This window comes from Oncorhynchus kisutch, linkage group LG14, assembly GCF_002021735.2.
Source record: "Oncorhynchus kisutch isolate 150728-3 linkage group LG14, Okis_V2, whole genome shotgun sequence".
Taxonomy (NCBI): domain Eukaryota; kingdom Metazoa; phylum Chordata; class Actinopteri; order Salmoniformes; family Salmonidae; genus Oncorhynchus; species Oncorhynchus kisutch.
The window spans coordinates 35,062,977-35,090,275 of NC_034187.2; the positions used below are offsets into that span (position 1 = coordinate 35,062,977).

At 46.1% G+C, this 27,299-nt stretch overlaps 1 protein-coding gene across 1 annotated transcript; it reads right to left on the minus strand.

The window, feature by feature from the left end:
• Window positions 1–853: 853 nt before the first annotated feature.
• LOC109903914 (rab3 GTPase-activating protein non-catalytic subunit-like) lies at window positions 854–25,790 on the minus strand. The gene is given in 34 exon segments (XM_031788304.1): window positions 854–1,921; window positions 2,072–2,236; window positions 2,384–2,686; window positions 2,772–2,987; window positions 4,064–4,138; window positions 4,265–4,300; window positions 4,667–4,737; window positions 4,816–4,882; window positions 5,093–5,199; window positions 5,289–5,456; window positions 10,216–10,620; window positions 10,908–11,013; window positions 11,274–11,371; window positions 11,797–12,010; window positions 14,294–14,421; window positions 14,504–14,594; window positions 14,697–14,761; window positions 14,867–14,949; window positions 15,083–15,226; window positions 15,329–15,518; window positions 15,690–15,829; window positions 16,003–16,092; window positions 16,389–16,468; window positions 16,633–16,667; window positions 16,670–16,780; window positions 18,242–18,340; window positions 19,247–19,346; window positions 19,456–19,557; window positions 19,649–19,724; window positions 19,822–19,869; window positions 20,103–20,184; window positions 20,316–20,436; window positions 24,462–24,544; window positions 25,379–25,790. Coding segments are annotated over 34 exon segments (4,161 nt in total). The 5' UTR covers window positions 25,488–25,790; the 3' UTR covers window positions 854–1,768.
• Between the last annotated feature and the right edge of the window lie 1,509 nt (window positions 25,791–27,299).

The following is a 27,299-nucleotide window of genomic DNA, read 5'->3' on the forward strand; positions in this document are numbered from 1 at the left end:
ACTTTTAAGTTTTTGTCTGGTCGTAACTCTGACCAGAATGAGCGTTTGGATATGTATACCAAACGGGCATTATCGAACAAAACAAATATTTATTGTGGACCTGGGATTCCTGGAGTGCTTTCTGATGAAGATCAAAGGTAAGGGAATATTTATCATGTAATTTCTTGTTTATGTTGACGCCAACATGGCGGCTATTGTGACTATTTCTTCTGAGCGCCGTCTCAGATTATTGCATGGTTTGCTTATTCCGTAAAGTTTTTTTTAAATCGGACACAGCGGTTGCATTAAGGAGAGGTATATCTATAATTCCATGTGTATAACTTGTATTGTCAACTACATTTATGATGAGTATTTCTGTTGAATGATGTGGCTATGCAAAATCACTGGATGTTTTTGGAACTAGTGAATGTACCCGCCAATGTAAACTCATATTTTGATAAATATTAACTTTATCAAACAAAACAAATGTATTGTGTAACATGAAGTCCTATGAGTGTCATCTGATGAATATCAAAGGTTAGTGATTAATTTTATCTCTTTGTGACTTTTTGTAATCGTTTGTGGTGCTTTCGCCGTAAAGCCTATTTGAAATCGGACACTGTGGTGGGATTAACAACAAGACTACCTTGAAAACGGTATAAGATATACATGTATGTTTGAGGACTTATGAGATTTTTGATGTTTTGAATTTGGCGCCCTGCACTTTCACTGGCTGTTGTCATATCGATCCCGTTAACGGGATTTCAGCCCTAAGACGTTAACAAACTATGATGATTATGGTTTTGGGTAATTGTTCTTCCATATTTTTACTTGTAAATGCAAACCTCTGTATAATACTCCTATACCAAACTCATTAAATAAAGAATTATTTACTTTAGTTTGAATATTGACCAACATAATACACATGGAAGCCAGATATGGTATGTTGGGAATTGCGCTACCTTACAGTAATCAAATAGTCGGTGATTCCCCTCACCCTCTGGATGAGGTCAGTGAGCTACTGTACAAAACGTTATAAACAGTCTGTCTACCTGAATGGTCCGGAGAGAATACGGAATGGAAAGTACCACCATGACCAGCGTTGACTGCTCTTACCCCAGACCCAGAGAGAAAGAGACCAAAGCTAGACCATGCTGAGCATTTAGTCTGTTCCGTCTGCCCCCAGTGGGGTTCCTCAGCCAGGGTGTAGAACAGTACAGAGGGTACAGGCACAGCTAGTACAGTACTGCAGCGTGTATAAATAACCAGATCATCCATTCTGTCTATCATACATCATCATTACTCATCTGAGGGACAGGTGAAGAGAAAGGGATGCTTACTAAACAATGATATGGCACACAAACACACCCTGCAACCCCCTTTGATTGGATTGTTAAGTCTGTTAGAATGGGCAGTACAGGGGCTGCTAGGTATAGCTGACAGACAAAGTTTTAAAAAATAAGTCGGAAGTGACAAAAACAAATGGATATATAACACCATGCTCATATAGCATATCCCCTTCAGAAATGCAGACTTCAAACAAAACAATTCCCTCTCTTTCATTTACAATTACATTTTTTCAACTGAACACATGAGCCTCCTCTCAAACAGGGTGGCCATTTCCCTGACATCTCCTTCCTGTACATGATAGTTGTATAATCCTATATATTTCCTACTTCAACAGTTTACTCTCTCACTCCTATCCTGGATGCTAGCAATGACAGCAGGAACGGAATTGCACACAGGCCATCTCTCTTCCTGAGCCTCTTGCTCTCCTCCCCCCTTTCACTCAGTCCTCTCCCTGCAAGACCTCCACAGCCTCCAGTAGGTGTAGTGCCAGGCTGTACTGGCCGTGGTTCTCAGGTAGGATCTCTATGAGGCGGCTCACCAGCCTGCTGGTCTGGCTCAGGGGCACCGACAGGCACCCCAGCTCACTGGGATCCTGGGGATAACACACACACGCAGAGATAAATACAAACACCATCAGTAAACCAGGCAACACTAGGGGGTTGAATTAGGCTAAGAGATGCTTTTAATCACCCTGAGACAGTTGTTCTAGCATGCTGTAAGGTAACACAGAGGTTGGTCTCACCATAGCCTTGAGCCAGGTGCAGAGTGTGGGGGGGAGGCGTGCCAGCAGCTCCATGGCGGGCTTGGTCTGGGTCTGGGTGTGAAGCAGGGAGTAGCTCAGCCTCTGGCCTGTTAGAACCAACAGCTGAGAACCCAACACGTCCTTATCCTCCACCTCCAACATCACCTGACAGATAACACACACACACACACACACAGGCTAGCTTCTGCTTTTTTAATATACTTTGAGTGATCATAAATAATTTGATTAATGTGTGTATAATGTAACATGTATTTTGTATTGAGGGAGTTGTTGGTGTTTATGACTACCTACCTGCTCTGCCCGGGGGTCCAGGCCGTGGTTGTACAGCTCACACACCAGGTGTCTGCGCAGGATGTCTGGGTTGACTTGCAGCAGGGTCCCCAGGTCCAGACACAGAGAGGGCCACTTCTCGTCCCCTGAGTCAAGGTCCAGCCGGGTGGATGCAGGAGCCATCCCTGCCTCACTCTGGGTCTTCACCCAGCCTGTCAACACCCTGAGAAGGAACTCCTGTCTAAGAGAGACCAGTCCAGGGTCCATATCTCCGCTGGGCATCAGCTGGATGGACACCAACTCTCTGAAGAAGGCACTCTTACCCTGGAAGGAAAGACTTGCAGTGAGTATACTGTAGGTGTTATGCATGTGTGTACTCTTTGGTTTACGCCACATGTGTTTGTCTCACCTTGCTGTCGAACAGACTGAGTGGTTTGACCCGGAGGTTGAAGGTCATAGCAGTGTGTAGTAGAGTGGCCAGGAGACAGTGGTGTTGTACAAGGGGGTAGTGGATTCCCCTCTGCTCCAGGGCTAACTCTACTATGGAGGCAGGACCCTCCGCTCCCCCCCACACCTCCTCCACACACAGCTCTGGAGGGGTCACCTCTTCTATCCCCGAGTCTGCCTGGAGGAGAGGGGGGGGGTTCAGAGTTACCAAGGAAAAGCCTCACTTGCCACTATCAATCTACAAATGCTTTAGTTCAAAAGTAATTTTTCAATGCTGCAGCAATGGTACCAGGGCTTGCGACTAACTTGTTTCCTCACCGTCCCGAAGTGCAATTTCAACTGTCCCAAACTGAAGTTGAACTATCCCAAAATTAAAATACTATTTTTTTTTTAAATGTTTTTGATATGCCAACATGGGTCTAGGTCATTTGCAGTGATTTTGTTGTGTGTGTGTGTATTTCTGAGACAGATACAGTCTATATTATTTATTTAAGAAAAAAATGTTGAGCATCTTATCTAAGAGAGAACTATGTTATTGTGAACTGGTTACTGAATAAACTTATGTTAGCGACATTACATTCCACCAACAGCTGCCCCATTAAAACAACAATAGCCTATACAATAAAGAATGTGTGTGTTCCCAGCCTTCACTTTCTCTGCTTCACCTTCCCTCTGAATAATAAAGAATGGTGGCCTTGACCTTTCTGAGCACCACCACTTACATCACTTTTTGTACATTTTAGTAGGTTAAATAAATCAAATATCCATCGCATTTTAAAAACCTCTCGCATCAGTTGCACGTTTGGGAATGCTGTTCTCCCGTAGTAACATTTTGGAACATTCACGCATATGGCTGAGAGGAGTGAACACATTGCTGCTCTTGTAATGTGAATTATTCATAGTTTAGCAACTTTTAAGCTAAATGTTGTGATCTGTTTCAGCAGCCTCGTCTTTGTGCTTAAACATTTTAGTATGGAACCACTGTTGTATGCATTTTATATTTTTCTGGCCTATGGTCCCCCAACTTCTATTTAGAACCGTCCCAACGTCTGTTTTGAACTATCACAGAATTTATTTGTATTTTTATTGTGCCCGGGAAGACGGGAAGCCCTTAATTTCGAGCCCTGAATGGTACATCATTGCTGTGACAAATCCTCTTGTACTTATATCCACTTTGCATGCAGCACATGCTTTTTACCTGTGCTGCAGTTAATCTGCCTAACTGTATGCATCCATCCATCTATTTGTGTGTACCTCCATCAGAATCTGTAGCAGCGCAACACAGGATCCCAGGAATGATGTCGTGGCACCGTCTCCCATTCCCACATCCTGAATACACACAGAGACACCACCAATGTTATATACCGCTATGTGCACGTCTATTCACAGCCCAAGCTCAACAAGTCCCAATCAGAGAGGTAGACGTGTAGCTGAATAGAGCAGGGCTCTGCTCACCCGTCGACACAGGCGGTCTTTAGGGGCCTTCCCCACCTGTGGAGAGGAAACACAAACAATCTTTCATGAAACAAAAATATAGGACACCAGTTTTCTGTTCTGTTGAAAACAGAACCCATTTGAGTCCCACTCTATGAAATACTAATCTTGTGACAGTTGTAATAGCGTGAAAATGTTCAGCTATGCAAATATATTGGTACATTTCAGCTGATGTCTGCAGAAAACCCTACAACTTCGACCAAACTAAATGTAAAATCATATTTCTACACAAGTGAAATGTCAGTTTTATCGACTTCAGTTGAAAAGTGAAGGGCATTATAAAAAATAATTATGATCGGGACGTTTCATGCATCAGAACTCTCTCACATACAAACACACACAAAAAAAGAAATTGCTGCTCACCTTCTCCATAAGGAAAGCAGCAGCTGAGAAACGTTTAACGATGAACGTGTTCCACATCATTGAGGAGATGCCTGCAGGAGAAAGACTCTTCTAGTACAAACCAAGGGATACACAGCGTGAATATTAAATATGATTCTGTATTGTCTGACCCAGCTGGATGTGAGGACTAGAGACGAGCTTCAGGTGTTCCACTGCACAACACAGATACCGCCCCTCCTTCAGGGAGAGAAGAAAACATTAGATTTTACACCTTAAACTGTGTGTGTGTGTGTGTGTGTGTGTGTGTGTATGTGTATATAGATGTGTATTGATGTGAGTGTCTGTAAGGGAAAGGGGGATAACCTAGTCAGTTGTACAACTGAATGCATTCAACTGAAATGTGTATAGATGTGAGTGTCTGTGTGCTGGTACTGTTTGGAGCCAAACCTCTGGGTATTTGTTCCACTGCACCACGTACTCCCAGCAGCAGTGGGCAAAGAGCAGGTCAGGAGAGAGGGAGTCTGGGAAACGCTGACACACAGACACCAGCAGCTCTGGAGGAACACAGAAAACACACTCTTTAATACAACAACCACACTTCCTATAGAGGAATCAGTTTAGCGACCATAGAGTACCCACTCACCTGCTGCCCTATTGAAGTCTGCATCCTCCTGGCTTTTCTCTCTCAGCACTGGCTGGGAGGGCTGTTCTGTCCTCTGGGCCTCCCCCCTCCTCTGCAGCATGTCCTTCAGCCGCTCAGGGGCCAAGTCCTGCCTGAACACCCACTTAGCCACACTGTCTGCTATACCACCTGAGAGAATAAAGAAAAAGGGGGGGGGGGGGGGGGGATCTACTGTTCATGTGATTGGATTGGTGAAAGCAAAGTTTCACTTTACCACTCTCACCAATACCCAGCCTCTCAGATCTGAGATTCCTTCAAGGATTTAAGGTAAGGATTATGGGCTTTTTATTCAAAGTGGCTGCGGATCTGACTTTTCTAGATCTTTCTTCCTGGGGGTTAAAGGTCTAGAAGCTTCTGCGCATGTTGGATTCTGTACTTTACACACAGTCTCTGTGAGAACAGAGAGAGAACAGGCTACTCTGGCAAATGGTGCTCGTTTAATAGTTACCGGTAGATCAAAGCTGAATCAATATCTGCAAGATCACAGTGACAATTTATAATAGCATAGTATACCGTTATTGGAATGAAGCTGAAATGGTCTAACCACAAGGACACCGTAGTGAAGGCACGACAGCGACTCTTCAACCTCAGGATGCTGAAAAAATTCTGCCTGTCCCCGTGGGCCCTCTCAGTGTTCTACAGGAGCACCATTGAGAGCATACTGTCGTGCTGCGTCACAGCCTGGTACAGCAACTCCACCGCCGTGGACCGCACGGCTTTTCAGAGGGTGATACGTGCAGCCGAATGCACCATTGGGCGCACACTACCTACCATACAGGACACCTACAACACCAGGTGCCGCAGGAAGGCCAAGAGGATCATCAGGGACCCCCAGCCACGCCCTGTTCTCCCCGATTCAATCACTCAGAAGCAGGCAGTACATGGCAAAAAACTGAGACTGGCCAATAGTTTCTACCGTCAGACCACCCCCACACCCTCAACTCTCACTTACCTGCTATTCCCCCTACGGACATTGTTTCGCCGGCCATTTCTTATGAGATCTCAGGATGCCGTGTGAATGGTGGCATTTCTCTCTCATGCGGCCACAGCGCGCGCCACTGGGCAAAAATACGCTATATATATTTTTTTCTTCTTAAAATTGGACAACCCATTGCTGACAGGTGTATAAAATCAAACACACAAGCCATGCAATCTCCATGGACAAACATTGACAGTAAAATGGCCTTACTGAAGAGCTCAGTGACTTTCAACGTTGCACCGTCATAGGATGTCACCTTAGTTCGTCAAATTTCTTTCCTGCTAAAGCTGCCCCGGTCAACTGTAAGTGCTGTTATTATGAAGTGGAAATGTCTAGGAGCAACAACAGCTAAGCCACGAAGTGGTAGGCCACACAAGCTCACAGAATCGGACCGCCAAGTGCTGAACGCATAGCGAAGTAAAAATAGTCTGTCCTCGGCTGGAACACTCACTACCGAGTTCCAAACTGTCTCTGGAAGCAACGTCAGCACAATAACTGTTCGTCGGGAGTTTCATGAAATGGGTTTCCATGGCCGAGCAGTCACACACAAGCCTAAGATCACCATGCGCAATGCCAAGCGTCGGCTAGAGTGGTGTAAAGCTCGCCACTATTGGACTCCGGAGCAGTGGAAACATGTTCCTGGAGTGATGACTCACCCTTCGGAAGTACAAAAGACGAACCTTGGTTTGGCAGATGCCAGGAGAACGCTAACTGCCCCAGTGCATAGTGCCAACGGTAATGTTTGGTGGAGGAGGAACAATGGCCTGGGGCTATTTTTCATGGTTCAGGCTAGGCCCTTAGTTCCAGTGAAGGGAAATCTTATCGCTACAGCATACGATGACATTCTAGACGATTCTGTGCTTCCAACTTTGTGGCAAAAGTTTGGGGAAGGCCTTTTCTTTTTTCAGCATGACAATGCCCCTGTGCACAGAGCGAGGTCCATACAGAAATGATTTCTCAAGATCGGTGTGGAAGAACTTGACTGGCCTGCACAGAGCCCTGATCTCAACACCATTGAACACCTTTGAGATTAATTGGAACGCAGACTGCGAGCCAGGCCTAATCGCCCAACATCAGTGCCCGACCTCACTAATGCTCTTGCGGCTGAATGGAAGCAAGTCCCCACAGCAATGTTCCAACATCTAGTGGAAAGCCTTCCCAGAAGAGTGGAGGCTGCTATAGCTGCAAAGGGGGGGACAAACTCCATAATAATGCCCATGATTTTGGAATGAAATGTTTGACAACCAGGTGTCCACATACTTTTGGTCACATAATGCATGTGCTTTGATTGAATCAAAACACAGGTATGCTGCAGTTTGTTAACACCATCTGCTCAAAAGTTCGCTCCGAAAAATAATTATATCATTCACGATTGACAGTGAGAAAAGTGAAGGGAGGGTGAACACACAAATTTGTGCGCCAAGTAACACATGCGCAGAACGTGATCCGGATCTTTCCATTGGGTTCTAGTGAGACGGGGCGGAAAGGGGCATTTACCTACGGATTCGCAGCCACAGCCTTTTTTATTTCTTATAGTATTTCTTAACTTCTTGGTGACTGGGGGGCAGTATTGAGTAGCTTGGATGAATAAGGTGCCCAGAGTAAACTGCCTGCTACTCAGCCATAAAAGCAAGAAAATGCATTTGGATAGAAAACACTGAAGTTTCTAAAATTGTTTGAATGATGTCTGAGTATAACAGAACTCATTTGGCAGGCAAAAACCTCAGAAAAATCCAACCAGGAAGTGGGAAATCTGAGGTTTATAGGTTATCAAAGATACAGTGGGATATTAGTCATGTTGCACTTCCTAAGGCATCTACTAGATGTCAACAGTCTTAAGAACTTTGTTTGATGCTTCTACTGTGAAGTGGGGCCGAATGAGGGGATTGAGCCAGGTGTCTGGCAGATTTCCACGAGCGGTCACGTGAAAGTTAGCTTGCATTCCATTGCTTTTCTACAGACAAAGGAATTCTCCGGTTGGTACATTATTGAAGATTTATGATTAAAAACAACCTAAAGATTGATTCTATACTTCGTTTGACATGTTTCTACGACATGTAATATAACTTTTTGGACTTTTCGGCTGGACTTGCACGTGCGTTTGGATTTGTTTACCAAACGCCCTAACAAAAAGGAGGTATTTGTACATAAATTCCGAACTTTATCGAACAAATCAAACATTTGTGGAACTGGGATTCCTGGGAGTACATTCTGATGTTCAAAGGTAAGTGAATATTTAGAATGCTATTTCTGACTAATGTTGACTCCACAACATGGAGGATATCTCTTTGGCTGTTTTGGAGCGCCGTACTCAGATTGCATGGTATGCTTTTTCCGTAAAGTTTTTAAAAAATCTGACACAGCGGTTGCATTAACTTCTTATGGCTGCAGGGGCAGTATTGAGTAGCTTGGATGAAAAGGTGCCCATTGTAAACGGCCAACTCCTCAGTCTCAGTTGCTAATATATACATATTATTATTAGTATTGGATAGAAAACACTGAAGTTTCCAAAACTGTCAAAATATTGTCTGTGAGTATAACAGAACTGATATATCAGGCAAAACCCTGAGGAAAATCAAAACAGGAAGTGGCTTCTATTTTGAAAACTCCATGTTCCATAGCCTCCCTTTGCTGGATTTAAAGGGATATGAACAAGATTCCTTTTCCTATCGCTTCCTCAAGGTGTCGTCTTCAAACATAGTTTCAGGCTTTTATTTTGAAAATTGAGTTAGAACGATAACGTCGCGTCAAGTGGTCACATGAGTTTTGCTCACGCAACAGAGTTTGGATAGATATTGCTTTTCCCTCTCCTACTGTGAAAGACATTTGCGGTTGATATATTATCGATTATATTTTTTTTAAACAACCTGAGGATTGATTATAAAAAAACGTTTGACATGTTTCTGTGGACATTATGGAAACTATTTGGAATTTTCGTCTGCGTTGTCGTGTCCGCTCTTTCCTGTGGATTTCTGAACATAATGCGACAAACGGAGGTATTTTGGATATAAAAATAATCTTTATGGAACAAAAGGAACATTTGTTGTGTAACTGGGAGTCTTGTGAGTGAAAACATTCGAAGATCGAAGGTAAACGATTAATTTGATTGCTTTTCTGATTTGTGACCAAGCTTCCTGATGCTAAATGTACTTAATATTTTATCGTGCGATCGATAAACTTACACAAACGCTTGGATTGCTTTTGCTGTAAAACATCACGACAGGTGGATTAACAAAAGGCTAAACTGTGTTTTCCTATATTGCACTTGTGATTTCATGAATATAAATATTTGTAGTAATATTTATTGAATGCAGCGGTGTTGATGACACTTATCCCGATAGGGGGATTGCAGCCATAACAAGTTAAGGAGAAGTTTATCTAAAGTTCCATGTATAATAGTTATGTTTTTATCAATGTTTATTATGAGTATTTCTGTAAATTGATGTGGCTCTCTGCAAAATCACCACATGTTTTGGAACTACTGAACATAACACGCCAATGTAAACTGATTTTTGGATATAAATATGCACTTTATCGAACAAAACATACATGTATTGTGTAACATGAAGTCCTATGAGTGTCATCTGATTAAGATCATCAAAGGTTAGTGATACATTTTATCTATATTTCTGCTTTTTGTGACTCCTCTCTTTGGCTGGAAAAATGGCTGTTTTTCTGTGACTTGGTAGTGACCTAACAATCGTTTGTGGTGCTTTTGCTGTAATCACACTGTGGCTGGATTAACAAGAATTGTATCTTTAAAATAGTGTAAAATACTTGTACACTTGGATTTTTATTTATGAGATTTTTGTTGTTTTGAATTTGGCGCCCTGCACTTTCACTGGCTGTTGACGGGGTGGGACGCTACCGTCCTGAATATCCCAGAGAGGTTAAGTATTCGTTCAGTACCTCGGCCCCCCTCCAGCAGGGCTTTGACTGAGCAGTGTGGTGTGGCGCCCCCTGGTGTTCCTTTAAGAGGCGCCACACACAGCAGCGTCTGCAGGGCCAGCACGTCCTCCAGCTGTCTCACACACACCGCCCACTGCTCCAGCTCCAACGACACCGCCTCCCACTCTGACTGAAACTGACACACACACACACAGAGTCAGTGATGAAGCACACACACACATCAGTGTGTGTGTGTGTGTGTTACCTTAGTCTCGGCCAGGCTGGTGATGTTATCCTTGGCAGCGTGGTGAGCCACTATTGCAGCCAGCAGGGCAGCAGCAGCACTGTGTGACTGGACACACGCAGACCGCACCTGCTGCCACCAGGGGGAGACACACTGCATGTCCCACGACGACTCCACCGCACCTAAGGAGAGGAGGAAACAGAGACGTCTCTGAAAGTCAATGGAAGTCCACCACAGGAGGCTGCTGAGGGGAGGATGGCTCATAATAATGACCGGAACAGAACAAATGGAATGGCATCAAACACTTCGAAACCACACGTGTGATACCATTCCACAAACCTGTCCACCCCAAAGAAGGTGCCACTAGCCTCCTGTGGACTCCACTACCTATTATCTAACCACAACCCAACTGCTAACTCAATTGTATCACAGCACAGACCACCTTACAAAATACGATGTGATCGCACACCTTTCATGGAGCTGAGGGCAGTGAGGAGTGTGTGTAGGTGTCTGACGGCCTTTGGTTTCTTCAATACTTCCTTCTCTCTGTGCAGCCATACACTCAGCAGCAGAGACTGAGGGAAAGAACACACACATAAGGAAATGTAACTCATCCATGTTGTCTATTTGAGTCTATTCTTCCTCCCATACCCAAATCTCCCCTTCCTTGAATTGGAGGTACGGATCAAAAAAGATGGATGAATACATACAGTTGGGCAGATGAAGAAATGTCCCTGCACTGAAGCACAGGTAAAAAGCATGTGCTGCATGCAGAATGGATATTAGTGCACGTCACACTCCCATCCTTTTGCCGTACCACCCTCCCTCTCCTCACCAGTAAATGCTGTGGGCTGATGCCTGTCTCCTGTAGTGTGTCACAGACTTTCTGTAGAGGGCTCTCTCCTATCAGACAGCCCCAGAACAGAAAGCTCCCTACAGGGTAAACAACAACACAGTCTTACCCTTTATACTCATAGGTTTCAAGTTTCACGTTTTAATGTCACGGGCACAATTACACATTTTGCCATGGAGCGAAGGGAAAATGTAGCAGTTTTAATTAAAGCTAATTTCCTGCAATTTTACACATTTTCAATGTCACGTGCACAAGTACAGTGAAATGCCTTTCTTGCTAGCTCTAACCCCAACAATGCAGTAATCAATAACAATGTAATACTACAAATAATAAGGTATAACAAAAACACACAAGATACAAAAATAACACGAGAAAGCAAGAATACATTTTTAGGGTCAGTCAGTTCCAATATCATATTTACAATGTGCAAGAGATACTGGAGTGATTGAGGTAGATTTGTATAGGGGTAATGTGACTTGTGTGTGTGTGTGTGTGTTCCTCCTACCCAGTTGTGTCCAGTCTGCGTCAGGCCCTGGGACCACCCTGATCTCCTCTCCTTCACACTCCATCTGGGACAGGAAGCCGCGTACAGGAAGTGATGCGTCAGGGGAGTCCTGGGCAAATGAGACGGAGGGGCGGGAGCCGGAGGTGAGCTCGGTGTAGCGCTGCAGGATGAGGGAGACACGGGCTAGCTCCTCCTCTACACCGGCAACCTCCGTCTGGATAGGAAGAGGAAGAAAAGAGAGAAAAGAAGAGTAGTTCAGAATGCTGTACTCACAGGTTTAGGGTGTGTATGTGTGTATGGGTTGGTTCTTCTATCCTTGTGGGGACCCACATTTTTTTAATGGACAAGATTAGCAAACATATTGTAGGTATGACATGCCAGAAACAAACGCTGACACTACACATCCTAGTATATCTGACCAAATTATGAAAGACAAGAATTGTAATTTTGAATTTCATAAAGTGAGTGTGGAAGAGGTGAAAAAAAATGATTGACAAGACAAGCCACCGGGGTCAGACAACTTGGATGGAAAATTACTGAGGATAATAGCAGACGATATTGCCACATCTTCCATTTAAGCCTACTAGAAAGTGTGTGCCCTCATGCCTGGAGGGAAGTGAAAGTAATTCCGCTACCTAAGAATAGTAAAGCCCCCTTTACTGCCTCAAAAAAAAGAATTGTTTGACCAACAACAGGCTTTCAGCATGCAGCACTGATGATTGGCTGAGAGAAATGTATAATAAAAAGATTTGGGGGACTGTTTAGTTAGACTTCAGTGCGGGTTTTGACATTATTGATCATAGTCTGCGTTATGGCTGCTATATTGTGGATAAAGAGTTACCTGTCTAACAGAACATAGAGGGTGTTCTTTAATGTAAGCCTCTCCAACATAATCCAGGTAGAAATCAGGAATTCCCCAAGGCTGCTATCTAGGCCCATTACTTTTTTCAAATCTTTACTAGCGACATACCTCTGGCTTTGAGTAAAGCCAGTGTGTCTATGTATGTGGATGACTCAACACTATACACATCAGCTACTACAGTGACTGAAACACTTAACAAAGAGCTGCAGTTGGTGTCCAACAGGGTGGCAAGGAATAAATTAATCCTAAATATTTCTAAAACTCAAAGCATTGTATTTGGGTTAAATCAATCACTCAACCCTAAACCTCAACTAAATCTTGTAATAAATAAAATGGAAATTGAGCAAGGTGAGGTGACTAAACTGCTCAGAGTAACCCTGGATTGTAAACTGTGATGGTAAAAACATTGATACAATAGAGACAACAGTCTGTCCATAATAATGTGCTGCTCTATCTTCTTTACAACACTATCAACAAGGCAGGTCCTACAGGCTCTAGTTTTGTCGCACCAGGACTACTGTTCATTCGTGTAGGCAGGTGCCACAAAGAGGGACTGTCAAGGCTGGCCCTTGGATGTACACAGAGGAAACATTAATAATATGCATGTCATTCTCTCCTGGCTCAAAGTGGAGGAGAGATTGACTTCATCACTTCTTGTATTTGTGAGAGGTATTGACATGTTGAAAGCACTGAGCTGTCTGTTTAAATGACTAGCACAAAGCTCAGACACCCATGCATACCCCACAAGACATGCCACCAGAGGTCTCTTCACAGTCCCCAAGTCCAGAACAAACCACGGGAGAGGAGAGTACTACATAGAGCCACGACTACATGGAACACGATTCCACATCAGGTAACTCACGCCAGCAGTAGAATCAGATTTAAAAAACAGATAAAAAAATACACCTTATGGAGCAGCGGGGACTGTGAAGCAACACAAACATAGGAACAAACACATGCACACACACGATAACATAGGCACTATACACCCACGTAAACATGGATTTTGTGTTGTAGATATATTGTAGTGGAGTAAGTGCCAGAGGGCACACAGTGTGTTGTGAAATCTGTTATGAATGCATTGTAATGTTTTTAAAATGGTATAACTGCCTTAATTTTGCCAGACCCCAGAAAGAGGAGCTGCTGCCTTTATGGGGATCCATAATAAATACAAAATCCCCAAAAGTCCCCACAAGGATAATAAAACAAGGAAAATTCTCCCTCATGGAGACATTTTCCACATCCCCACGAGGGCAACGCTATTTTAAACTTAGGGGTTAGGGTTAAGTTTAGAATTAAATTAAGGCTAAGGGGTTCTTGATTCAATTTAATTTATTTAACCTTTGTTTAACTTGGCAAGTCATTTAAGAACAAATTCTTATTTACAATGAAGGCCTACCGGGGAACAGTGGGTTAACTGCCTTGTTCAGGGGCAGAACGACAGATTTTTTACCTTGTCAGCTCGGGGATTCGATCCAGCATTTCTGTTACTAGCCCAACGCTCTAACCAATAGGCTACCTGCCGGGTTAGGGTTATGGGAAGGGTAAATTTGATTTTGAATGGAAATGAATTTTAGATCCCAACGAGGATAGAAGAACAAAATGCGTGTGAATGCGTAGTGGTTCTGCCCTCACAGGTTTAGTGTGTGCATCTGTGCTAGCCTCCACAGTAGAGTGCAGCTGTTGGATGTCAGTGTAGAGCTGGAGCAGTTTCAGCTGGGAGGAACACAACTGGAGCAATGCTTCATCTACCGCCTCAGGGTCTGCAGGGACAACACACACACATTTGTACAAAAACATGGTTTTGATATTAATTCTCAATGAATGTCCAGAAACGCACAGTACCTTTCCCCCTGAGACTGGCCAGTAAGAGTCGGGTGATGTTGGTCAGACAGGAGACTGGAGCATTTTTATTGGCTAGCAGAGACTCCAGGGCCTAAAGGGCAGGACAGAGAGCAGCAAGTAATAAGAAACGACATTCCCTGGGTGTGCTGACCCCCCCCCCCTCATCTGTGTCTGGGTGTGTGTGCTCATTGACCTGTTTCTTAATGGCAGGGTGTTTGATGTCCAGCAGTACACGCTGGGCCTCGCTCTCCAGGTAATCTGAGGAGAGAAGGTCAAAGGTAAGAAAGAGCTCATCGTTTGCCCTGTCGAAATATTTCTGTAAAGGGCTTCCTTCAACCTCTTCATGTTCCCCCTCCATCTCACCTGGTTCCAACTCTCTGCTCTTCAGTAGTGTGGTCAGTCTCTTCAGCAGGTGCAGGTCCTTTGCTCTCTCACTCTTCTTATCACTGAAACAGGAGTCAACGCTGTTTTGCGTGTGTATCTTTGCCATGTATGACAATCGAGAGACCACAGTGTTCGAAATAGCTTTTCACGTTCAAATAATTGTACCCCTGATACAAAGTGTGTGTATGTACTCACCTGAGGGCCAGATGGAAGGGGACAGTGACAGTGCGTAGTGCTCCAGTAGCAGGGTCGAACAGACACACCTGCTGTGTGTGGAGCTGCCAGCCTTGACTGGTCACACTGTTCACCCCCATCAGCCGGTAGCCTGCATACAGCAACCTGACACACACACACACACACACAAGAGAAGGGAATGGTTACAACTGCTTTAAATCAGAACTGTGTGTGTGTGTGTGTGTGTGTGTGTGTGTGTGTGTGTACCTGCAGTGTTTCCCGACAGTGAAGGCTCCTACTCGGGGGCCCTGCTGTGTGCCCCACACCTCCAGGATGCCTCTCCTGGGGGCGTAGATGACCAGAAACTGAGCATGGCGCCGTGGGAGGGGCGCGGACGGGGAGGACTCGCCCCTCCCCTCAGACACCTGTACCCACCCCAGCTGGGCGTCCCGGTAGCCTGGGGCAGGAGACAGTCAGAATTAGATTAGAACTATATGTATAACCAGGGCCTTTATCCAATTCAACAAAAACTAAACCCTACACAATGTTTGCTGTCTTTATAATAAAAATAAAAATAAACTCTTGTTACTGTTGAGTGTCAAAGGGAAACTATTTCTCTCCCTCTCACCCTTCCACATGCGGATGGCGATGCCTCTCCCCACGTCGAGCAGCATGACCCTGCCAAAGTCGTCCGTGACCCCAGCCAGAGTGTTACAGGGGGACAGACAGATGGACTCCCCATGACGCCGTGAGTCTGGGAGACCAAACCTGGGGCCGGGACAGAGAGGAAGGACAGGGTGAGGATGGGCTAGGTAATCAGTTCACTTAGAAATGGAAAACAAGTGAAAGTGGTAAGGTAACTAGGCAAGTTGACTGTGTCAGAGTAAATGTGCAGATTAAACAATTTCATAGTTCTTCTAATAAGAGGGACGTGTTGTCACCTGACTGCCAGGGGCGTGGCCGGTTCCACCTTAGGCTTCTGTTTCTGAGTTGGCTCCTCCTCATTCTGTTTCTTCCACCCCAGCCACCCACTGAGAGACAGCGAGAGAGAGAGAAAATTAGATGAAAGAGAAAGGGTACAGAGGCAATGCAGACGAAAGAGTGAGAAGAGACAGAAGGGAAAGGAGAGGAAAAATACACGGCAAACCAAATGCATAGACGGAGCCCTGTGCTGGAGGAAATCGTAGATATTTAAACTCATGGTTATAAGCAGAATCATAGCACCCACCCCCCGTGAGGGTATTGACAATCATACCGTGGGTATTTCAAAATACCCCGGTATACATGGTATACCGCCCGAGCCTAACATTCACTGAGAAATACACACCTGGCGGCGGTGAATAAGGCCGATGTGAGTTTGCTGGCCACAGCCAGAGCAACGTGGGAGAGGAGAGGCTGAGAGCTGCCCTAGAGGGAGGGAGAGAGAATAGGAAAGTCAGGAATCCCTGCTACTGGTCTGAACAAATGCTGACTGTTTTCTTAGCCGATAATAACTACAACTTTCTCTCAGAGATAAATAAACATGTGTGAGGTGAGAAAATGATGGACAGCAGCCAGACACAAACACACACCTCTATGGCATAGTAAAAGCCTGTGTAGGGTCCTCCCCCACAGTTATGTACTGACTCATGGCGGGGAGGCTGCCCTTCACAGAGGCATGGAAACCCCCCAGGATAGACGCATTCCTCATCTGGTCAAACACACACAGGGTCATTATACCTGTGTAGTGAGGTACAGAAAGAGAGCACAGTTAGACTGGAGAACATAGCTACACTTTCACTCAACCAGTATCCATCCAATCGATTCTTCATGATCTTCTCCCCCTTTCATCTCCACTCCCTGTCCTCCTTCCCCCTCCCCTACTCCCAGTCCTCCTTCCCCCTCCAGCCCCTCCCACTCCCTGTCCTCCTTCCCCCTCCAGCCCCCCTCCCACTCCCTGTCCGTTCCCCTGTCCTCCTCCAGCCCCCCCACTCCCTGTCCTCCTTCCCCCTCCCCCATTCCCTGTCCTCCTTCCCCCTCCAGCACCCCCCACTCCCTGTCCTCCTTCCCCCTCCAGCACCCCCCACTCCCTGTCCGTCCCCCTGTCCTCCTTCCCCCCCACTCCCTGTCCATCCCCCTGTCCTCCTTCCCCCCCCACTCCCTGTCCGTCCTCCTTCCCCCCCACTCCCTGTCCGTCCCCCTGTCCTCCTTCCCCCTCCCCCACTCCCTGTCCTCCTTCCCCCTCCAGCCCCCCCACTCCCTGTCCGTCCCCCTGTCCTCCTTCCCCCCCACTCCCTGTCCCTCCCCCTGTCCTCCTTCCCCCCCACTCCCTGTCCCTCCCCCTGTCCTCCTTCCCCCCCCACTCCCTGTCCCTCCCCCTGTCCTCCTTCCCCCCCCACTCCCTGTCCCTCCCCCTGTCCTCCTTCCCCCCCACTCCCTGTCCGTCCCCCTGTCCTCCTTCCCCCCACTCCCTGTTCGTCCACCTGTCCTCCTCCCCCCCCACTCCCTGTCCTCCTTCCCCCCCACTCCCTGTCCGTCCCCCTGTCCTCCTTCCCCCCCACTCCCTGTTCGTCCACCTGTCCTCCTTCCCCCCACTCCCTGTCCTCCTTCCCCCCCACTCCCTGTCCGTCCCCCTGTCCTCCTCCCCCCCCCACTCCCTGTCCGTCCCCCTGTCCTCCTTCCCCCCCACTCCCTGTCCGTCCCCCTCCAGCCCTCCCACTCCCTGCCCATCCTCCATCCCCCTCCAGACCTCCCACTCCCTGCCCATCCTCCTTCCCCCTCCAGCCCTCCCACTCCCTGTCCGTCCCCCTTCCCCCTCCAGCCCTCCCACTCCCTGTCCGTCCCCATGTCCTCCTTCCCCCCCCACTCCCTGTCCGCCCCCTGTCCTCCTTCCCCCCCACTCCCTGTCCGTCCCCCTCCAGCCCTCCCACTCCCTGTCCATCCTCCTTCCCCCTCCAGCCCTCCCACTCCCGGTCCATCCTCCTTCCCTCTCCAGCCCTCCCACTCCCGGTCCGTCCTCCTTCCCCCTCCAGCCCTCCCACTCCCTGTCCGTCCCCTGTCCTCCTTCCTCCCCACTCCCTGTCCGTCCCCTGTCCTCCTTCCCCCTCCAGCCCTCCCACTCCCTGTCCATCCTCCTTCCCCCTCCAGCCCTCCCACTGCCTGTAGCCATCCATCCATCCAACCCTCCCTCCGGTCTCTCACCCACGCTGCTGTGGTCTACGATAGCATCCATGTCCTGTAGACCCCACTTCTTATAGGCCAGAGGAGGAGGCTGGACCACCTCACTGCCTGCTGCCGCCGCTGGGGAGAAAGAAGACATGCACATAAGAAGAATAATGACAAAGGGAAGGGTTTTGGAGGAAGAGAGGGTAGACAGAGACAAAGAGGAGATGAGGAAAAAAGTAAATGGTATGGAATTCCAGTATACTGTATATCACCTCAAGCTACAATACACAAAATATACAAAACACACTACAGGTACCATGCTAAGTGTCAAAGACTAGCTTGTGTGCGCGTGTCAGTACCTGCATCCTTTCTGGCGAACCCAGCCAGCAAATAGAGAAGATGGTTCTATTAAAACATAGGACTACTTTGAATTTTTACATTGAAATTTCAGAATAAAATAAATAAATAAAATAATAATAATTAAAGAGCAACAATAAAATAACAGTAACAGTATAGAGGTCCTGGATGGCAGTGGGCCGTACGCACTACCCTCTGTACAGCTGTTTGAAGCTAGTGGACCAAAACCGAAAGTAACTTACCATGAGCTTTTTTTTTTTATTGAAAATATATTTCAGAGATTTACAAGGCACAATGATAAACTGAAATTGAGGGAACAGTGTAGAATTTTTGCAACCAGGAAATGACTTAGCGATTTCCACTAGATAACACAGTCTTCCCAATTTGACAACAGATGCCTCTCCGGCGGCAGAAATCAATAGGCGAATACCACAGCCAATCACAACACTGGGGGGGTAAGTAATCATTACACTACTAGCGACAGATATATTATGGATATTTTCTGAAATGACAATGCAAAAATTGTTTATGTAAATTACATTTTAGTCATTTAACAGACGCTCTTATCCATAGCACCATTAACGCATTACTAAAACTAGTTTTACAACTACTACTACCATACCTGTCCTGCTACTATAGTACTTTAACAAACAGACACAAAAACACACACACATGCAGCAGTACCTCGAGCCACCTGGTTTCTGCAGGCCCGTAGAGACTGGAAGAGACTGAAGCCGTCGATGGTGACCAGGGCTGCTGGGTAAAGGATACTCAGCTCCTCATGCTGACACAGAGACAAAGAGAGAGACTCACAAATACAAAGTGTCACCAAGGGAACCTTGGTCTCCAGGCCAAGAGAGCAGTCAGTATTTCGACATGTGCCATAGTCGTACCTGCTCGGTGACACCAGGGTGGCGGGGGATCTCATAAGTACGACACTTGAGCCTCAGGACAGGGTCCTCATTCAACAGCTGGGCTAGGAGTAGGACCCCACTCTGACAAAACACACACCACCGTTAGATTAACATCAGCCAGACTCCTGATGATATTCTGCCTTCCAGGTCACGGAAGTAAATGCTGCTATACCTCGGTGTAGAAGCGTACATAGCCAGATGAGAAGCCCACGACAATACATGTCCAGTCTGGTCGACCCGTGGAACTCCTGAACACAGACGGAGAGAAGGTTAATACTCATCAATAGAACAAACTTAAGATACACACTGATATGTGCACAGAAGTGAACACATTAGGTGGCTTACCTCTTCTGGCTGGCCAAAGGTATACAGATGACGTTGCTCACACTCTCCCTGTAGAGAGAGAGAGACGCACAGTGAATCTGGAATCACGTCTTCTTTCTGTCCTTTCCTCACATTCCTCTCTCATCCGCCCGTGTTTCTTCCCCACCTCCCTCATCCCTCTGTTCTCCCACCCCTCCTCCCCCTGTTCTCTCCCCCTGTCTCATCCATCCACCCCCATGTTTCTTCCCCTCCTCCCTCTTGTCCCCCGGGTTCCACCACCCCTCCTCGCACTGTTCTCTCACCCCTCGTTGGTGCTGAGAGTTCCACTCCAGGACACAGCCAGCGTCATCCCCTCTCTGCCTCCGTCATCTGTTTGCCACCTCGCTGTCGGAGACGAGAGAAAAAGGCAACACACATCCCCCTCACAATCAACAGCAGTGTGTCTGTGTCATGTCTGTGCATGTGTGCGCGTGTGTGTACATTAAACGTGAGCGTCTGTGTTTTGGGAGACATACCTGAGAGAAACACAGCCTTGCTGCCTTTGGCGACAACCATCAGGTCTGAGCAGGGAGACAGAGACACCACACAGTCCTGCAGCCAGGGGGCGCTGACTGCTGCAGTATCCTCCTCCACCCCCTGAGGAACACACCACAACAGGACCAATCCTCAGAGATCACAGACGGCTATGGAAGAGTGCTATCTGATTTTTGTGCACAGGACAAAAGGCATAATGAAGGATTTTTAGGGATTTTTCTGCCATTGTAATCCTTGGGCGGGCCACCTAAGCATTTTTTTGTTCGTTTTTTTCCAAACAGTGAAATAATAAAACATTTGGGATGGAAAAACGCTTTCAGTGTAAACTTAAACAACTAAAACCAGATATAAACTATGTACACCCATCTAGTACTGGGTCAGACCACCCTTTTGCTGCCAGAACAGAATTAATTATTTGGGGCTTGGAAACATTGCTCAATTGGTATCAAGTGGCCTAACGTGTGCCAGGAAAACATTCCCCACATCATTACACCCCCGAGTACCATTGACACCAGACAGGATGGGTCCATGGACTCATGATGCTTACTTTAAATCCTGACTGCCATCAGCATGACGCAACAGGAAATAGGATTTGCCAGACCAGGCAATGTTTTTCCCACTCCTAAATTGTCCAGTCTTGGTGATCGGGTGCCCACTGAGGCTAGTTCTTCTTGTTTTTAGCTGATAGAAGTGGAACCCAGTGTAGTCGTTTGCCCATCTGTGACAAGGACTGACGAGTTCCGAGATGCCGTTCTGCACACCACTGTTGTTCCGCACCGTTATTTTCCTGTTTGTGGCCCGCCTGTTAGCTTGCACAATTCTTGCCATTCTCCTTTGACCTTTCATCAACAAGCCGTTTTTGCCCCCACAAGACTGCCGTGGGCTAGATGTTTTTTATTTCAAGCACCATTCTCGGTAAACCCTAGACAACGGTTGTGCGTGACAAGCCCGGGAGGCCAGACGTTTCTGAGATATCGGTGCTGCCTTGCACAGACGATCATACCATACTCAAAGCCGCTTAGGTCACTTGTTTTGCCCATTCTAATGTCAATCAAAAAGTAACTGAATGCCTGTCTGCCTGTTTTATATAGCAAACCACAGCCACGTGACTCACTGTCTGTAGGAGTGAAAGGTTTTCGTGAACAGGGTGGTGTACCTAATAAACCGTTTAAGGGAGTGTATTATTTAAAATAATATAATCTTCGAGAACTAACAATCACCAAAATAAAATCTAGACAGGCAGTGAAAATGCCCAAAACAATACATTTAGTAGTATTGCTTTTGTTATTATGTTTGAGTAAATGAACACAGCCTTCTCTGTTACAAAATGCATAGAATTGCAGGAAATTAGCTTTAAAACTGCAACATTTTCTCTCAGTTCCATGGCAAAGTGTGTAGAATTGCAGGAAATGTGCTTTAAAACTGCTAAACTGTCTCTACACCGCCAAGATGGGGGCTTCTAAAATCTTCCCTACAATTTAGCTGCGCCGCCTGGCAGACCAAGGCAATTGCCCTTTTTGATCCAGAAAAACCCTGACGTTATTTTATAAGAAAGACTACTGGGACAGAGCTGGACAGAAGGAGAGTGTTGGAGACGTCTTGGCCTGTTTATGTGTTGCGTATACAGTTGAAGTCGGAAGTTTACATTCACCTTAGCAAAATACATTTACATTCACAATTTTCACAATTCCTGACATTTAATCCTAATAAAAATTCCCTGTCCAAGGTCAGTTAGGATCACCACTTTATTTTAAGAATGTGAAATGTCAGAATAATAGTAGAGAGAATGATTTATTTCAGCTTTTATTTTTTTTTATCACATTCCCAGTGGGTCAGAAGTTTTCATACACTCAATTAGTATTTGGTAGCAATGCCTTTAAATTGTTTAACGTGGGTCAAACGTTTTGGGAAGCCTTCTACAAGCTTCCCACAATAAGTTGGGTGGATTTTGGCCCATTCCTCCTGACAGAGCTGGTGTAACTGAGTCAGGTTTGTAGGCCTCCTTGCTCGCACACACTTTTTCAGTTCTGCCCACAAATTTTCTATAGGATTGAGGTCAGACACTGGTGATGGCCACTCCAATACCTTGACTTTGTTGTCGTTAAGCCATTTTGCCACAACTTTGGAAGTATGCTTGGGGTCATTGTCCATTTGGAAGACCCATTTGCGACCAAGCTTTAACTTCCTGACTGATGCCTTTTGATGTTGCTTCAATATATCCACATAATTTTCCTACCTCATGATGCCATCTATTTTGTGAAGTGCACCAGTCCCTTCTGCAGCAAAGCACCCCCACAACATGATGCTGCCACCCCTGAGCTTCACGGTTGGGATGGTGTTCTTCTGCTTGCAAGCCTCCCTCTTTTTCCTCTAAACATAACGATGGTCATTATGACCAAACAGTTCCATTTTTGTTTCATCTGACTAGAGGACTTTTCTCCATGTGCAGTTGCAAACCATAGTCTGGCTTTTTTATGGCGGTTTTGGAGCAGTGGCTTCTTCCTTGCTGAGCAGCCTTTCAGGTTATGTCGATATAGGACTCGTTTACTGTGGATATAGATACTTTCGTACCGGTTTCCTCCAGCATCTTCACAAGGTCCTTTGCTATTGTTCTGGGGGTGATTTGCACTTTCGCACCAAAGTACATTCATCTCTAGGAGACAGAATGTGCCTCCTTCCTGAGCGGTATGACGGCTGCGTGGTCCCATGGTGTTTATACTTGCGTACTATTGTTTGTAGAGATGAACGTGGTACTTTCAGGTGTTTGGAAAGCGCAGGTTACCTGGAAGGGTAAGCGCAGGTCGCCTGGAAGGGTTAGCGCAGGTGGCCTGGAAGGGTTAGCGCAGGTGGCCTGGAAGGGTTGGCGCAGGTGGCCTGGAAGGGTTAGTGCAGGTGGCCTGGAAGGGTTGGCGCAGGTGGCCTGGAAGGGTTAGCGCAGGTGGCCTGGAAGGGTTAGCGCAGGTGGCCTGGAAGGGTTAGCGCAGGTGGCCTGGAAGGGTTAGCGCAGGTGGCCTGGAAGGGTTAGCGCAGGTGGCCTGGAAGGGTTAGCGCAGGTGGCCTGGAAGGGCCTGGAAGGGTTAGCGCAGGTGGCCTGGAAGGGTTAGCGCAGGTGACCTGGAAGGGCCTGGAAGGGTTAGCGCAGGTGGCCTGGAAGGGTTAGCGCAGGTGACCTGGAAGGGCCTGGAAGGGTTAGCACAGGTGGCCTGGAAGGGTTAGCGCAGGTGGCCTGGAAGGGTTAGCGCAGGTGGCCTGGAAGGGTTAGCGCAGGTGGCCTGGAAGGGTTAGCGCAGGTGGCCTGGAAGGGTTAGCGCAGGTGGCCTGGAAGGGTTAGCGCAGGTGGCCTGGAAGGGTTAGCGCAGGTGGCCTGGAAGGGTTAGCGCAGGTGGCCTGGAAGGGTTAGCGCAGGTGGCCTGGAAGGGTTAGCGCAGGTGGCCTGGAAGGGTTAGCGCAGGTGGCCTGGAAGGGTTAGCGCAGGTGGCCTGGAAGGGTTAGCGCAGGTGGCCTGGAAGGGTTAGCGCAGGTGGCCTGGAAGGGTTAGCGCAGGTGGCCGGGAAGGGTTAGCGCAGGTGACCGGGAAGGGATAGCGCAGGTGACCGGGAAGGGATAGCGCAGGTGACAGGGAAGGGATAGCGCAGGTGACCGGGAAGGGATGGCGCAGGTGACCGGGAAGGGATGGCGCAGGTGACCGGGAAGGGATGGCGCAGGTGACCGGGAAGGGATAGCGCAGGTGACCGGGAAGGGATGGCGCAGGTGACCGGGAAGGGATGGCGCAGGTGACCGGGAAGGGATAGCGCAGGTGACCGGGAAGGGATAGCGCAGGTGACCGGGAAGGGATAGCGCAGGTGACCGGGTAGGGATAGCGCAGGGTTAGCAGAGGTGAGAGGAGAGCACGTACAGTTCTTACCGTATCACAGATACAGCTTATAGAATGCATCTCTGCACCTTTAGTATAGGAATGTGTTTAAGCTATTTATATATGCGCAATAAATTGGAACTTCAGCCAAAAAGATTAATGTTTGGAAACCTGATTTGAGGACATGTTATGGATAGCTCTCTCCTGTGCCAGTGGCTTCTCATAGGGAATCGCCACTACAGAGAACAAGAGTGTAAGAGACAGACAAACTGACCGTGGTTTCCCCACTTCCAACTTCTTTGGCCTCAGGGTTATCCCATGACCCCCAGTTGGAGTCATCCCAGGCCAGCTCATTCTCTGAGGGGGAGGAAGGAATTCACAAATTATTTGAAGGTGCAATCCAGAATCAATTGTCAGTTTATAAAGGCTATAAAGTTGAACATTTATTCAGACCAGGTGATGATACACACACACACACACACTTGTACAACATATTTCAAACTGGTGGGGTCACACTAACAGAGAAAACAGAGAGAGAAGAGCATGAAGGACAAGAGAATTCCCTTGACCCAAGAGAGAAAATTGATGAAGTTAGAGATGCTATAAATATCAATGAGTGGGAGGAGAGCTATTGACAGAACTCCTATTGACAGCCAAGGAGACGCCTGTTGCTATGGTCTTACTGAAACATGCATGCACACAGGCTCAGGGTTAAGAGCATGCATGTGGATTGTGTGCGTGTCTTCTTTTGTCCAGTATCATGCAGTAATCTGTTAAAATGCCCTCCTGTAGGATGACTCATTGCATACGACAAAGGGCAAAACTCCCCCCTCTTTCTTTCCATCCCTGTCTGCATCCCGCTGTCACAGCGGAGCGAAGCAACTCTCCGGCTCACCATCACTACACCTTGCGCATATTAACTGCTATAATCTCTAATTATATTATTCATTATGTGACAGGCCAAGGATTTAAAGAGATGCATTGTTTACATTCCGTGCCCCTGGCATTTCTAACAACTAGAACACGAACAAAAAGTGCGACTTCGAGAGCTGGCAAATTCTGCAGACACGAGATGATAGGTGACTTCGCCCATAGCTAAAACATTAACGTGTGCAGTCTCTTTTTGAAAAGCAAGCACACAAGTTGGTTATAAACAGCAACTTCTCTCTCCCAGAGCTGAGCGTTAGCTACCTCCTTTCTTGTCCACCGAGGAATTGTTGTTTTGCTGGCTCTGGAACAAGAACTCCCGGACTGCTTTGAGTTCTTGGACCCGACAGTACTCGAACAGGCAGCAGGACATTTCGATGCAGCCCCGACCAGAACGGATACAGGGAATTAGCCAGCTAGGCTAGCTAGCAGCTACAGTCCAACAGGGAGGGAAACAACGTTGCAGTACGATTAAGTTTTCGCTAATCTATACATTCGACAAGACTAGAGTCCTCGGCGAAACGTTGTGTTGATATCTGTAACGTTCCCAGGAATATCGGTAGAAAATGAAGTGTACAGGCTTTTGCTGTCAGTGGTTTTCGTTACTATTTGCACCGTTTCCACTCTTTACTTGAAGTGTTTTGGTGAGGACACATACCGTTGTGAAACAGGCAAGAATAACTTAACACTTCAGGTCACGGATTTTTGGAATAGGCTACTTCAGAATAAGAGTCCCGTCCTGCATGCTTTGTAAATTGATAATACGTTGTTTTTTTTATGATGGAAAATGTGCACAATTATCATAATACATTTTGTACACGTTATCATACAAACAATAATGTAAAGTATTTCTATAAGATATTTTGTGAGTTTTCTTCTTCTTTTCAAGCCTAAATGGTCAATAATGTTTTGTTGTGTGTGTAGGTCTACTCTTATAATTTATTATTTTACAAAAAACATTGAAGTTTTGAAACTGCAGTAAAAATATAGTAACTGCAGTCAACTGTGTTATTTTGGATGCAGTAATTGCAGAATACTGCAGTTACACTGCAAAATTACTGTAGTAAAAAAAACAGTGTTATTTTGGATGCAGTATTTGCAGCATACTGCAGTTAAACGGCACTCTGATTTCAATTTTTTTTGTGGGGGATCAGCTTTAATGCAGTATGTTTTTCATATTGGATATACATAGGCCTTTGGCACCGTACACAATTTCCTGTACATTGTGTTAAATTAAAAAGGGTGATCCATTCTACTCAGGAGCCCAATCAGAATATTTTTTGTTCATATGAGACCGATAGGTTATATTTACACAAATACATGTGCCACAATGGACAACTTTTCAATTGAAGTGCAGTTTTCATAAGATAGGAAGGAAAGGAAATAAGGAAGGAAATAAACATGATTAAAAGATAAACATATTACCGTTTTGTTTTATGAAGTTAGAGCAATTTCCTCAAGTATGTGGTACATTTTCACAAGTCTAAGCACAGAAATCTAAACAGATCATTAAAATGGCTAATTTTTCAAAACTTTAAGCAAACATTAAGCACAACAATTCACTTATCACTGATCATTTTGTGGCCATAAAAGAGTAGCAACTCAGTTGAAATGCAGTACATTTTGCATATTTAACTCTGGACATATGGTTTGTTGCTCTGTTGCATTGTATTGTGATGTAACATACAGTCAGATACCTGCAATGACTGGGAAGGTATAAGAGAGTTGGGTGTGTGTGATATATGTAGGTCTCTGTATTATAGCCTATTGCTAGTGCCTTCAGATGTATTCAGACCCCTTGACTTTTTCCACATTTTGTTATGTTACAGCCTTATTCTAAAATGGATGTAAAAAATAAATCCTCAGCCATCTACAGACAATACCATATAACGACAAAGCGAAAACCGCTTTTTAGAAATGTTTGCAAATTTATTTCAAAATATAAAACAGAAATAAGTACTCAGACTCTTTGCTATGAGACTCAATTTTTTTATTTTACCTTAATTTAACCTTTATTTAACCAGGTAGGCCAGTTGAGAACAAGTTGGCTGTGTACAGGTACAGTGATCAGTAAGGTGCTTTGACAGCTGATGCTTAAAGTTAGAGAGGGAGATATAAGACTCCAGCTTCAGAGATTTTTGCAATTCATTCCTGTCATTGGCAGCAGAGAACTGGAAGGAAAGGC